Consider the following 15,492-nt stretch of genomic DNA (forward strand, 5'->3'; position numbering starts at 1 on the left):
ACAGAGAAACATATTCTTCATGACCAAAGCTGGAATTTAAATAAAAAAGGAAAGTGAAACTTCTGCTCGTCACCCTCTCCCTCCGGTCCACATTAATACAAATGATCCCAATACGTATGATTGTATGAAAAGATCTTAAAATCAATACAAATGTATTTATTATAAACGTTAGTCCTTAACATCTATCACTGTGTATATCACCATTCAAACATCTTTTAAAAGTTGAACAAACCCCACACAGCTCAGTGAAATGTTGACTTTATTTGATAATTTCAGTAAAAACTAACGTTCATATTTCTCTTTTTGATTATAATACTGATGAACGTTCAAAACAAAGCACCTTGGCAACTTACCACAGACGTTTTAAAATGCTTAATAAGCACCGTAACTTTCATGATATAATTTCTCCGTCATAATCGGTTGTTTCCGTGAAGGGCCGACTGTTGTGGTGACGGCAAATGCTGCGGCTCCAAGGCATTGTGGGGCAGCATTTTATCCTCTCCTTTCGGTGAGGGAGGTCCAGTGGTTCCTAAGCTAAAGGAGGTTGTAAAGGAAGTTTGAAACCTCCTTTCCTTTCATTTGGAGAATTCAAACGGCACTTATCATGGCTGCCACTGAGGGACTTCCGGGTCATTTCACTCGGTTAGGAAGGTTCCTAAGCTAAATGGACTATTCAACTTCAGCCCAGATTTGTAACCTTGTCAGACTAGAAATCTGCAATAAGTCTTTAGACCCCAGGATGATTAGGAATCCTATAATAAATTCATCTTATTTAAGGATGCCAAAGCAATGGTCTTGGATTCCATCTTTGAACAATGAACTCAATAGCCTCAGCTAACATGCATTTGAATGTGTTTGTGTGCGGATAAGCCTGGCTTTGGTGAAACCTCAACAAAGAGAGCTTCGGAATAAAGTAGTAAACTGTTGTTAAATTCAAGAATTTGGTCTATGTTTTCTTCATCAACAAAAATCCTAGGGCGCTGCTCTTACATTTAATACTTTCACAATTTGTTTTGCTAAAGAAAAGGGAGTGATAGAAGCTTTTGAGAGAAGATCTGCCTATTTTGCCAACTGGGAGCCAAATGCAAAATGACATCAGTTATTGAAACCCATCAATAACCAGGAGAAGCAATGCTGCGGCAAAACAAGCTCACATTACACATGGCCCAAGGAGACCAATTACTTGATATGGTTGAGGTTTATTTGCAAAACAGTTTTACAATTTTATGACTCTACAAATATTATCTTTTCAAATCATTTGAATGAAACCATAACTTCTGACAGTAACATTTGGAGAGGAGACTCCAGATTGCTCCCTGTTGGTTTCATCACACAGTCTGTGTCATCGGAGATATAAAGGGCTTCTTTTCACACCATCAGACAAAACATCTGCTGCAAATCATTTCTGTGCATAAAAGCATGAAACGGCTTCATTGAAACAAAAACGTATATCAAAGGATGCAGTAGTGCATGCATGCATTATAAAAGTCTGATGGTATAATGTAAATAGGATGTAGAAAGCATTACATAGATTCAAGTGGCATTTTCCTCAGCACTTCATTTATCATGTGATAAACTAGCATATCCAATTTGTACTCTTGTCACACACGTCTTCCTTGTTAGGGATTATGACTATAACACCATTTAAATCTGTTTAAACTGTCAGCATGTCTCTCAGCTAACACACTCTTTTAAGTCTGCTTTGCATTGAAGGTGTAAACTTGTGTCACTGAATATATGATGCAAAACCAGACGGAGGCAGATGGAGGAGTCGCTCACACCAGCCAGTCATGGCATGGAATTTCCATTTAAAGTTTTTTGGACATTTGGCAGATTGTTGTATTTGAAGTAAGTTGAAATAAGTGCAAATGGTAGGCTGTTTACGTCGGTCGGCCGGTCACCGCATGAGGCTGAAGTCTGCCGAGTGGAACTGTTTCCTATTCAATCCAGTCAGTCACACCGCCATCCATTTCTCCTCACCCTCACCGCCTGCTGCTTTCTGTTAATGGAGATATCCCCTCCTCCCTCCCTCCCCTCCTGTCCCCTTCTCTGCTCTCTCTTTGTTGTCCTTTTCCTTCCACTCCACTTCCACTTCGCTCCTTTCAAACCCTTCTGTTGCACCCTTTCATCGGCACACTTAGTGGATCTAATTGACAGTTAGCCGTCACTAAAAGCAATGTGCATCTCTTTTTCTGCTAATCGCTCCCACCTCTCATGGACTGTAAATCTACAAATAATTTATACCACTTGGAAGAGACGGAGGGAAGAAAAACAAATAAGGTTTTATTATTAAGTGCAAGTCTAGAGGGCAGGCACACTGAGATTCTTTCAGCAGGTCTCAATATTTCCTCAAAGTGAATGCCAAGGCCTCTAATGGGCAGACAATTGACATTTTGCGACTCCCCGGGTATCTCTTTAGTTCTGGCGTGGGTAAATGCCACAGTTGAGAAAAAAAAAGGTAATCAGGGATTCAAACAAGTTGCAATGTTTGCTTGAAAGTGAAATAATTATAGTTATTTTTGTAATGGCGCTGGTGGTAATACACATTTCTGATTCATTTAATGACACTTCTTATCTGCCTTAAATGGCATCCATGCTCCCATACAGTAGGGGTTTCAGATAAATGCCATTAGCTGTTGGTAACATCTAGTGTGTGTTTTGTTATTAATCCAGTCATTTCATGCCTCTTGTCTTCAAGGTTATCCTTCAATCTGCGAGGTGCTGCAGCCTTTCTGTTTTTCTTCAGTTTACTGGTGAATTCTTAGTTTCGTATATAGTCAGACAGCAGAGCCTGGATTGCCCTTCTCTGTGTTTAGGATGTGGATAATAGATTTGTTTCCATCCAGAATTGTTGTAATTTGCTGTAACAACTACACCGACACTGCCTTCACAGTCTCCATAGGATTGAACTGACTCATCAAATCCACAAAAATGAGAAACCTACTGAGTTTCATCTCACGCTCACAAGAAGTAACAATACCGCCACAGACCATTAACTTCCTAGTACCTACACTTCCTGTCTCCCTCCCTCTGTGAATATACTTCTCTTTATGTTCCTCCCGTAGCAGGTAAACCAGTTTTTTTTTTATACTTCTCATTCAATTTGTTGTTGTTCTCCATAGGTTTTGTCCATTGCCGTCTACTTTACACACACTCGGTGCTCAGACGTACCCAAAAAACTCAGTTATTTTTCTAACTATAGACATCAAAACCCACTGCACAATATTTGATGCCAATTAAAAACAGTGGCGTTGTTTCCCTCCTCAGTGGGTTTTGATGCACCAGCCTGGGGAAAAGAAAATTAGGGAGTTGTATGTCGCAAAGCAATTATGGCACATCTGTACCTCGCACATTGTTATTCAGATAGGAAAGCTGCCTATGAATCGTCTTGATGGGATTGTGGGTAAAGCCAAATTGAATCAAAATCTCTGTAAACTAATTGTTCAACAGGGGGGCTATAGGCTCATGGACTGCAGGGTTTATGGCCCCTTTAATGAGTTGTCAAATAAGAAGCACTATCTGCAAATCTGTATAAGGAGGAAGGCTCCTAGGAGAGAGTGAGAGTTTATGATCTGAGAATGAGCCACCAGCCAGCTCTAACCCAGCTCTAACCCAGCGTAAGACTGCAGAACTTATTTGCAGCAATCAATATACTTAATTACTCTGTTCTTGCTAACTGCGTCCAACTCTTCAGCACTGGGACTCTAAAAGTCAGAGTTGATGCTCATAGTAATTATGGACATAATGTAATGATTTTGTCCTCCTACTCTCCTAGGCAATGCAGTCTCTAATCTACTGCTGTAGTAGTTGGCTCCCTTTTCAGCTTTTGTTCTACTGCTGTTATGTAAAGTCACGTCATTCTTGTGTTACTGTATCAGCTGGGGCTGAAACTAAGTGAGGAATTGTCTTGAGAATGTTCAATTTATACACAAAACAAATAAAAGATTTCTTGACCCTGAAACCAACATAACAAATCAATTTAAGCAGAAAAGTAATGTTTAAGTTATGAAGTAGTGAAACTTATATGATGTATTTTGTAAAAGCTGTTGTATTTGATTGAGCACTGACATTAATGACATTTTGTGATGTCATTCTTCTTCTTTCGTGTACCGTCAGAGGGACACCGAGTTGGACCTCTGACGTTACACCAAAGAAGAAGAATAACATTACAAAATGGACTATTTACCAGCATAATCAGAGCAACATAAGCATTTATTTAGTCGTGTTAGTCTCTTATGCTGCACTGTTTCCCTATCAAAACGAGCTGAAAGATACTGAAATGCTCCATAGAGTCACTCCCCGCAACTGTGGAACTGATTTAGGCGATTTTCTGCACGTACTGTATGTCACTACAAATGAGTCTTTTAACATCACACACAGTCATTTGATCCATAGTTAACAAAAGATTTGGGCATGTGAACGGGGTATTATGACATATAAAAATAATAATTCATTCATAATCAATTCTTCTGCCCATCTTTATCAAACGATATTCAATACCAATATGCAATCAGGAGATTTAAATCCCTTGTCAGTTGAATTGTTTTTGCATTTTAAATTATTTAGGAAGTTAATGATTGTATACCAGGTTGTTGTTTATTGGTGGTCCCAAAAATGATCCAAGCCAGGATTAAAAAATGTAATAGGTTCCAAGCTGTGAGTTTTGTGATCCGTTGCACCCCTAATTGTAACCGATACACATGATTAACTCCTTCATTGCTTAGACTAAGTTGCTGTCATTAATGGTACAGGTGTGGAACAATGACTATCCCTGCTCAGTGCTCACAGCTGAAGCTGCTATCTTATATCCATCAAATAGCCTGACTGCACTCTGAATCTGTCATTCTAATCTTCTCGTTGATTTTACCTTTATGTCTAACAGCATCATAAATGCATCCCACATGGACACATCCATATCACATGCTCATTTTGAATGAGGTGTGTTTGTTTTGTTTTAACTGACACATTAGAGAAACCAAGAATAAGAAGAATATTTTGATAATCGTCATGGTGTCGGGAGTTATACATTATGTTTTTCTCAAGAGTAGAACATTCATTTGTACTGTACTGACAATTTAACATATTACCAATGCAGTTAGTAAAATGTAAATGAAAGCAAGTCAGTATCACTTTATTCGTTCATGAAGCTAGAAACCAAGAGAGAAATGAAGGACATTATCTCCCACTACAAAACTGGTTGAAAACAAGATTGTAGCAAAACCAAACCAATAGTGATAAACAGAATTTTTAAATTCACTAAATGAATGAATGAACACTTAAATGTTAAGCTCGTTTTTTGAAATGTCTAAAATCTCTTTAAAGACACTGAATTATTGAGACCTAAGGGGCTCTTTCAGTACATTTTTACAAAAAGACACATGACAAACATACCAGACTCGAATCAGAGACATGGCATATTCATGGTACACATCTACAGCTTGGATCAGAAAGCTACAGTGATGGCAGACACCAGACTGGTCTGATTCTGCTTCCTGCGTAATCTCCAGTTTTATTTCTCCCTGCTAACGAGGAGGGTTTTTATTTATGGGGCGTCATCATCTCATCCCCATCAAAGCGTTGGACTGTTGGTTGTGTCCTAAATCATCACGAATGGAGGCCTCTGCCAGGTCTCTTCTTCCATGATTATGCAGTACGTGCTATTATTTGATGATGTATGATCTCAGGCATGTAATGTATACAATATGAATTCAATTTAAATGTATAATAGGAGTATAAATTGAAGGTTTGTCCTATAGGCAGCACTTATTCTCCATACAGGAAGTGCTATTTATGCCTTCAACCTTCTTCTACACTAATTTGCTCCATTTTCTCCCTGACTCTCCTCCCTTTTATTTCTCCCTACTCATCCCATTGCCTCCAGTATGGCTGCTTCTCATCTTCTCTTCCTCTCTGTAACACGTTAACCCTTTCGCCCTCGCATATTTTGTTCACTTACATCATGATCATTTACATTTCCCTTCTTCTCTTTCTGCATTCTCCTAAAACATCTTTATGATATACTTTTTGTAATGGTGGCTTACTGGTCCACAGTCACACATTCTCAGCTCAACAAGTCACACATCACAGCAGAGCACAGTATCTTATCTCATTAGGTGTGTGTGTGTGTGTGTGTGTGAGAGCTCACCCAGGTTTAATTACTGCTCATTCCAGCAGGGCACTGGGAGGTCATAATAGATTTGCACTTGCTCAGACAACACAAATAGTTCCCCGAATAGTGTCCTTGACATGCTTATGAGACAGGATTTATTTCTGTAAAAGAAACCTAATTTTATTTTTAGCTTTGAAAGAACATTTTCCGTATGTAACTTGAAAGACAATTTCTGTTCAATAAGAAATCCCAGATATTTGTAAGTAGTGAACCTCTCAATGTCAGTCCCTTGTGCAGTACAAATCTTGGGTAGAACAGTACATTCAGTATTTTCCCAACACTTACCAAAATAGTTAGATGTAGCCTATACACTGCATTACTGCCTATTAAAGGGCATATGCTTATAGGCAGCTCAACAAATCTCTTAACAAGAAACAAAATAGCTTACGGTAGCTTTCCACAGGTATCAGAAAAAGAGCCTGGTTGATGGAGGTGGCAAAGAATGCAAAGACAACAGTTATGGACATTTTTCTTTCCACTAAGCTGGATAAGTGAATAACAAAACCTGCCGATTTATTAAAACTACCAGGGCCTTTATTTTGAGTTTTTAAAGCACTCAAATTGTGGTTTCTTGTTCATATTGCATGTCCTTTTGGTTCTTTCTTACTTTTGATTGTAGACAGGCTGCTAGCAGTATGTTGCTATCAGTATATAAACAAGTAAACGGACAGAAAATATGTTATCAACATCTCCATTGCACAGTTAGTTTGAAACAAATGCAGTGTACTGTGTCCTGTGTTGGTGGCAACTCTGAGGAAATCAGAAAGCGACCTGTCAGCTGCACTAACAATAACGCTATTAGGGGGAGGGGAGAGTTATCTGTTTTTGCTTTATTTGATGTGATGTCTTAATGTATTTAGTTTTCCACTTTGTCTTTCCCTTCTGCAACGTCTTCCAGTTATATATAATGTTTTTTTTACGTGTAGTCTGTGAGAGGATTATATCTAGTCCACTGCAACATCATTATAATCAAATACATAATACAAATAAATGGATTTGACATGAATTCAATTGGTCCATACATAGCACAGTAATGCCATGTCTCTTTGAATATGAGCTGGGACCCAAATTAAATATAGATGATCAGCCGCCTGTGTCCCTACAGTAATATGATTTCATGAGCCTCAGTCCCAGGGAAAGTCACAAATGGATATATTGATTTTAACATCAGAATGGACAAGTTGCCAATCCCCTGCATTAATGTTATTTACAGGAAGGCAAATCTTGCTTCTGGATTTCTGTGTCCACATTACTGTCATATCAGATTGTATCCAGTCCTATAGAGCGTCTATTAGACTGTGTCTTCTGCTAAGTGAATTATTCCTCCATAATGTGCATCCTGACGCCGTAATGGCTGCAGATGTTCCCAGGAAATGGCCTCAGAGGCCTTGCAAATTGCAGTCGATGACACTAAGGAGGAACCACATGGTAGAACAAGTTTTTTTATTAGCTTTGCAGCATGGCTCTGGATGGATGTTTGTTGTTTGGACCTGAAAATCTTAAAAACTGCCGGGATAGCAATTACATTTTGTACAAATAGTCATGGTCCCCAGAGGATGAATCCTAATGACTTACTTTCCTCTAGAACCACTAACATGTCTGTGCTTTTATGAAATATCTCATTAATATTGTATGGGTTGCTATGGAATTTGGTAGACCACATGGTGATAACTTAATGATGTTCTGGCTGTACCTCCAGCATCTTCACAATGCCTTCAACCGTCCAGCATTTTGGTTTGAGACACAAAAAAACATACAGCCACTGCTGGGTTTTTTTTCAGCGCCTAATAGCAAATGTTAACATGCTAGCACAATCGAAGACTGTAAACATGGCTAACCGTATGCCAGCCAAACATTAACATTTGGAGTATGTTAGCATTTTGTCTGAGTCGATACAATTGCTGTAGTCTCTGCTTCATGGTATATTTCAAGTTTTTTTCTCTATAAATTCACGCTTACCTCTATTTTCATTTGATTGCTTTGGCTCAGTACAAGTCAGAGGCATTCAGAGGCAGTCGGGCATTAGCGGCGCCCTACTCAGGTTGGTTTGTCCCGCACATGGTCCCGCACCGTCGTTGCTTTACGGCACATTTTCACACCTCCCGCGGCCGATTCAACAGAAAGTCGGTCAAAGAAATCACTCTGATTGGCTGTTGCCTCTTTTGAATGACGAATACACACTACCGCTGCCTGATGGTAAGGACAGTTAATTGCCACTCGTCGACTGAAGTCTTTGGGGTGTGTTCGTAGGCGGGCGGCGTAGGCGACGTAGCGGACGTAAAAGTCGGGACACCTTGGGTACGCGTTCTTTGGTCTCAGGTTGGTGTGTAGCGGCCTTTACAGTACTTCATGTCTTGAAAGCCATTTTGTAAATAGCCCATTTCCACGGTCTGATGTGTGGTCTTTCTACAAAATAGCTCTCATATTAGACTCCCTTTAAACAGTCACAGCCTTGCACCCTATTTGTTTGGGATAAATGTAAGACCTTGAGCCAGAAATTGAACCTGCCATCCATGAGTAAACTGCACTAGCTGTTGGCTGCCATTAGGCTTACTGAAGACATCTTTAAATGTAAATGAAACGCTATGTGAACATGATGTACTAATACATTTACTCTGGCAAGTGCAGGCACAGAAAAATGAAGACTCAGTTAAATAATCTCCATTTTATAGCCTATTTTATAGTCACCTCAGCGCTGCAGTCTAATATGGTGTTGGTTTTGAAGAGTCTCTTTATGAGATTGTTTCAGTTCATTTCACGTCTGATTTTGAGTGGAAATTCTTACCAACACAGAAGAGTAAATCCAAAGAAAAGCTGCAATAACTGTATAATAATGAAGGTGTAGCTACAATTCACCAGAAAAGTGAGTATTAGTGTGTTTAATGCACTGCCTTTCCTCCGTTACGAATTAAATACTCCAGGTGTGAAGATGCATAAACAGCAGCTCAAAGACAAACGTCTGTTCCCCTCTCAGAGCAGATCCTGCTGCAGTGCTTTCTGTTTCCTGCATGAGCACGAGATGAGACTCCCAGTATGAATAATGTCTTCCCTTGTGGCTCCCTCTCCCTCTCTGAAATCTACTTTGTCTCAGCAGGCAGAGAGCAGAAGTGTAAATTGTTAGTATATTGCACATCATCCTTTTTTGTAGTAAAACCAATGAAAATGGGCTTATTTCCAGCCAACACAATGTCCCAAGTGTATGTAATTTATTTCATTCACAACGTTTTCTCATTCCTTTACAAAACGTGTTTTTCTTTTTGGAAACAAGTTTACTATTTATTTATTTCACTTTGACCTGCTTTCTCAACTCAGCATGGTGACACGCGGCGGGGAGAACATGAAATAGTAGGAGAAAACAGCTGAAATGTGTCCAAACAGATGGAAAGCTGTGGAGGTTTGAGGAACAGTTTGCATTTTAAATCTCTGCCAGCTAGACATGTCATCTGCTCATGGCATGAGACAAAGCGTTCCTCTTCAGTGGATCGAAAGGTCAAGTTGACATCCCAGGTCCCTGCAGAGAGTGACTTCTCTACGCTAGGGATGTGTGTGTGTGTGTGTGTGTGTGTGTGTGTGTGTACCATTCTTGCTGCCTGTACAAGGCTTTCTATGTATTTGAAGGCCCTTCTGTGAGAAAAAAAGAAGTGTTAGGAAGTTGTATTCACAGTGTGACAAACTGATGGTGATCTGTGTTAATCTCCAGCTCATCCTCCTGACCTTTCAATCTCATGCTGGTTGGATTCTCCACGTTGTAGCACTAGTGAGAAAAAGAATGCACTGCGGAAAAAGGATGATTGACTTTTTACATACATCTTCCTCCCTAAGCTCAACACAGAGTTTGATTTGGTTTCTTTAAGTATTGGATTAATCTCACAGCTCAAATTTCTCACCAAGAATAATTGTGTTTTAAGGATTTTTATGATTTCCTTGCCTGCTGCTGTTTTCCAAACTAGATCAAGGTATTAGAAGTTTTAATGCTTTGCTGCAAAGACCTTGTTGAGTCCTAGTCTGTGACGAGCACAACAGGCAGTGTAGCCATTAGAGAGGAGACTGCTGTCTTTATGCACCCGAGGCCAACAGAGAGGTATTAGACTGAATACAGTCTATACAATGTATTTATTGCTGAAGGATTTTAATTCACATTTCTTTCTGAACATTTCAGAATTGTTTTGTTTGTGTTCTCTAAAAAAGCACTCTAGAGAAAATAAAGCACTACAATCATAGATGTAAGGCTATTTACAGGCTTCTATAATTAGATTCCCCAAACTTTGGAGTCCTCCTGTCGTCTGTTGAAACCTTAAAAAATCAATCACAAACACTTTTTTTGATTATATTCTGTGTCTTTTTGTTCGTCATTCTCAGATCGCTTAAAGTGACTGAGCACATACAGTTACGAACGAAGCCTCTATTGAAACAGTTCTTCTAATAATGCTGTGAACTGAAATGTATGTTTCTTCCTCTCCCACAGTCAACAAGCACAAGCCGTGGATAGAAACATCGTACCATGGCGTGATCACGGAGAACATGGACACGGTGCTGCTGGACCCCCCGCTGGTCGCTCTAGACAAGGATGCCCCGGTCCCCTATGCTGGTAGGAAAAACTCAATCTCACAGAAAAATCATCCGCTGTACAGTATCCACACACATTTAGAGGTTTAACACAACAGTACACAAATCTTCACACTAGTACGTTATCTCTCACACACACACACACACTTTGGCACCGTGTCGAGGATGCTTCAGTACAGTGTGCAGGAAACTGTGGCAACTTCACACCACTCGACAAAAACAGATGATCCAACAGTTGTCTGTACTCACCGTTTGTCCTGGAGACTGAATTCCATTTATCACCCTTAGCAGTGCCAAACAAATGCTTTTTCTTCCTTTTTTTCAAGAATACTTTCTCCATATTTAAATTCCTCAATGACTGCAAAACACAGGGCATTTGTAGGAAGGTTAATGTTGCACACGTTTTTGTTCCCGTAGTGGATCAGTACGGTATGTTTAATTGTGTTTATTGTAAACAGAGATGATGAGCTGTTGGGAATCTACAGAGTTGCTGCACCACAAGTGTATGTTAGCATGTTGCCATTCTTAATAATAACAAACACCATGAATCACAAACCCTGCCTTTTATATAAAGCTTATGGCCAGGATTTGAAGTAGTTTTAAGTCCCACAGCAGCAGCTTTGATCCGGATGGAGGAATGATTCAAACTCACTGAGGTTTATGAAGATGCATTTATTTTCATTACCTTGTCAGGTCTGGAGTTTAGATACATCTTCTTCACTTCTCCTGACAGGGATCCATTCGCAGAGGCTGCTAATTGAAGCCATGAGTCATCCTTTTTCTTGCCGCTGAATTGCCCCATTTAACCAGACAAACAGATTGTTCTCAAGAGTGGAAGAATGTATTCCTGAGCCTTGTCAGCGCCATGACAATGTTCATTTTCTAGCCTGAATCTTAATCTGACACTGTGGAGCTGTTTTACAAGCCTTATGTCATTTAACAGTTACAAAGCTGTTTTCATTTAAACACATGTACAGCACATGAGAGGCGAGACAACGTTCTGTAATTATATAACCCAGCCTGTGTATTTAAATGATGTACCACTTGGTTTTGGTCCTAGCCACAGTATCATTTATTCATTAACTAATGTTCTGACTTCATAAATGAGTCTCCTAAATGTTATAACCCTTTAGAAATGTATTATAATTATATCGCAATAAATAGAAGCATAAATAACATCAGCAGGCCTTGACAAGGGGACATAATCATAGCAGTATGAATGGTAGTATAATATTTATAAATGGCCTGCATTCTCTGAATGTTTGGTTACTGAGAACTTACTCCAACCTTTTGAAAACAGCTTTACACAGCGTACATATGGACAGTAACAGAAAATCCCTGAGATGGCCATAAAAAAAACTCACTTGTTTGTTCAAACTTGTTATTGCTTCTAATGTTTGAGACAAATATGACACACAGCACATAATGGCTTCCATTAAACCAGTCGCTGGGAGCATAGTAGTGACAAAACAGGTACACTTTTATCACAAACAGTATGATATCATTATTAACCTTATCCCCAGATAATTGTTTCTGGTGCTGATTGTGTTGTCTAACAAGAGCTGGAATCTGACAGCCGTCACGCAGGTACAGCAGAGCTTACAGACACAGGAAGGGGAGAGATATTCTAATTGGACAAAGTATTCTGAGACTCAAAGGCAAACTAAGAGTTTTTTTTGGCAGCTAACGCTTAACAGCTCATTATGGCGAAATGGCTTCCATTAATCCCAGAGCTGACAACCATGAAAAACTGATACTCAGCTATTTTTCTCCCTCTGTTTTTCCTTTACTGTGTGTGTTTTTGTTCTAGTGACACAGTCATAAATTAGTGTTTTTTCAATGTTACGTGTGAGATGTTCTGTAAATAATGGGTATATACAGCTGACCTTGAGGCGCTGGATACAGCTTGAATGCATGGTAAAGGCACCTCTGTTCTGCCTATACTTCCTGCTTTTAGCAACCCTATAATGTGCACATACTGTACAGTGTAACCCAACTGCTGAGGCATTATGTAGATTTACTGTTTATGAAGATTTAATGATCCTTGGGAGGGGTTCAGGAAGACTTAGTTATACATAACATACAAGAATCTACAGAATATATTATGCAAAAATAGAAACTTAATTCATGTTTTATTCAAATCATAAAAGGGGGAGATGGTGGAGATAAACCTCACCGACATTGTTCCTCTGTAATCAAGCAGTACCGACTTACAGTAATTTACAGTTCAGAGCTTTGCCTAGCAACATCGTCCGCTACCCAGTGAAGGTTTAATGGCGCTGCAGCGAGCAGCCCGACAAAAGAGGAAATTCATTTTGATTGTATTTCTCCATGATTAACACTTGCTGTGTTGACTTGAGAAGGTCAAACCGGGTGAAATATTGCCTGAGAGGAAAAAAGGCAGCGCTGTGCCCTGGCTGCTGACTGGTGATATTTCTCTCTTTGTTTTTCATTGCATGCGATTTAATGAATGAATCCCATACAATCGCTACCAAGGAGACTCTGAAAAAATGGCCATCAAAAGAGCAGCTCGGCCCCAATTTATCTCCCTTTGCAATTGTCTACTGCTCCCCGTGTTTTGCACAAACTCACACATACCTTCTCTTCTTCTTGGAGTCCAACTATTCTCTCATATCTTTATCTCAATCGCTGCCTCTGTTTGTGTCTTTCTCTCGCCATAATGCCACATTCCTTCTTCCCCAGCACAACTATCTTTCCTCCTATCCTCTATCTGGACACATTGCTCCTAGCGAGCCCATACACAGGCAGTCACTTATGCATTACAGACACTCTCATCAATCCTGGTTTTGTTTTACTGCAGAAAGGAGTAGGCCGTCCTTCTGGCTCCACATTAATTGCACTATGGGAACATGGACCACACTGAAAAAAAAAGGCCGTTGGATTAACATGATTTTAATATGGAAACCGGTTGCACACATTAAAAACATGTGTACTCAAAACTATTCCATTATGTTAAAGACACACAACTATGTTATGTCAAAGAAACATGAAATTGTTATGTTCATTTGAATATTTCCTTTAATATAGGTATATTCATTTACCCTATGTTTAACCAACATGACTTTTTTATGTTCATTTTAGGCTTTTAATGCATATTAAAAGCCTAAAATGAACATAAAAAAGTCATGTTGGTTAAACATAGGGTAAATGAATATACCTATATTAAAGGAAATATTCAAATGAACATAACAATTNTAACATTGTTAGAACATTATGCCCTACTGTTCTTAAAATGTTTTCAGCTGCAAGTTAGATTTGTTTATGTTGCCAGAATGTTATTATTTTAGAGAAGGATAACATGCTTTATGTTTAAAACATTATAAAAATGTTCTGTGGTAATAATTTACTAAAATATTTTACATTATTAGAACATAAAGACATAATATTCATGTAATTGTTCAACTCAAAATTCCTGGGTAAGTGGACTGACCACTGTGGTCATTAGGATGATTTTGATAGTTTACTTAACTATTGGAATTTGACTATTAACACATGTAAAAGGATGATTCGGAATCAGCTGGTGAAAGTAACATTTGTTTATTAGAAAAGGGGAGCTGGGAGTGGAGGTTGGTTATGGCAGCAGTGGGAAACAGTTGTTCCAGGGTGGAGAGGCCTGGCTGGTCTTGGGAGTGTGGAAGGCCTTGGATTCGTCCTGGGAGAGACATACAAATGAGTGTGAGGCAAAAGCAGGCAAAGTTGTCAAAGAATATGCTGGTAAAAAGCTAGAGCGGCACGCAACAAACCGTTCACGGCAACAATCCGGCAGGGAATGAGTGCAGGCTGCAGGCTTTCATAGTGTGGCTGATGAGCAGGTTGCAGGTGTGGTTTATTGGAGATTGCTCCCAGTCGTGTCGAGCGGACCAGCAGGCAGAGAGAGAGACACACAGTAGAAACAAACACATACAAACACTAACTGGGCTTTCAGGGACGGGCAGTGACAGTCGGTCCGTCCCTCTATATGTCTGTCGGTCTCAAATCTAAAGGGTGCAATAACGATTTTTATCCAATATGCATAAACAGTGGACACTGTTTATATGCAGCCCTCACAAAGCACACACGGCCAGATAGCTTATCCAACAGTTAGAACCTAGTGTGATTATTTTCGGATATTTTACACATATGATATTATGAATACTGTGGGCCTACATACCTTGGTGTGATTATAAGTGCATGTGAGTGAATATTGGCATGCATACATTTATTTGTATGCATCCTATTCATTGTCTCAATGCGCTTATACATCTTAAGAAAGTTATCACCAAAAAATGTTAAGCACATTGTGTAATTTCTACAAGAAACTATTTTATAAGGGAGTTACGAATGTAGTATTGTTTACTTCTCTGTAAAAGTTCGTTGTAAGACTTTTTACAAAGTCCTACCAATAAGAAAAAAATATTTTGCAAGCGACAGATAACCGTTTATAATGTGCCAGTACCAGTTGAAAGTCTAAAAATAAAGATCTCCGCGAAATTTTTTGTTTAACAACGTAAATAAAATTTTCCTACAAGATTTTTTTAGACTACAGTCGGTATAAAAGGAAAACTTTTTTTTGGTTTGTTCGTGCATTAACTACTATTTTCGACATTCGTCTATACGTACAAACGCCACGTACACCTCAGGGTCGATCCTTACAAAAAATGGCTTAAGTAACAAGATCCTTACAAAAGTCGCCCTGTAAAATAAACCAAGGGTCTTACAAGAAGACTTTCCAATCTATTGAGCAAGAGATTTCTTGT

General features: G+C 39.2%; 1 protein-coding gene across 1 annotated transcript in view; it reads left to right on the forward strand.

Moving 5' to 3' along the window:
• Positions 1–15,492, forward strand: part of LOC104944513 (calsyntenin-2-like) — a 117,656-nt gene that overhangs the window by 55,746 nt on the left and 46,418 nt on the right. The window contains exon 2 of the mRNA XM_010770057.1: positions 10,635–10,757. Within this exon, the coding sequence (XP_010768359.1) occupies positions 10,635–10,757 (123 nt within the window). The remainder of the gene's footprint in view (positions 1–10,634; positions 10,758–15,492) is intronic.

The sequence above is a fragment of the Notothenia coriiceps genome, unplaced genomic scaffold, assembly GCF_000735185.1.
Source record: "Notothenia coriiceps isolate Sejong01 unplaced genomic scaffold, NC01 NC01_scaffold00008282, whole genome shotgun sequence".
Lineage (NCBI taxonomy): Eukaryota > Metazoa > Chordata > Actinopteri > Perciformes > Nototheniidae > Notothenia > Notothenia coriiceps.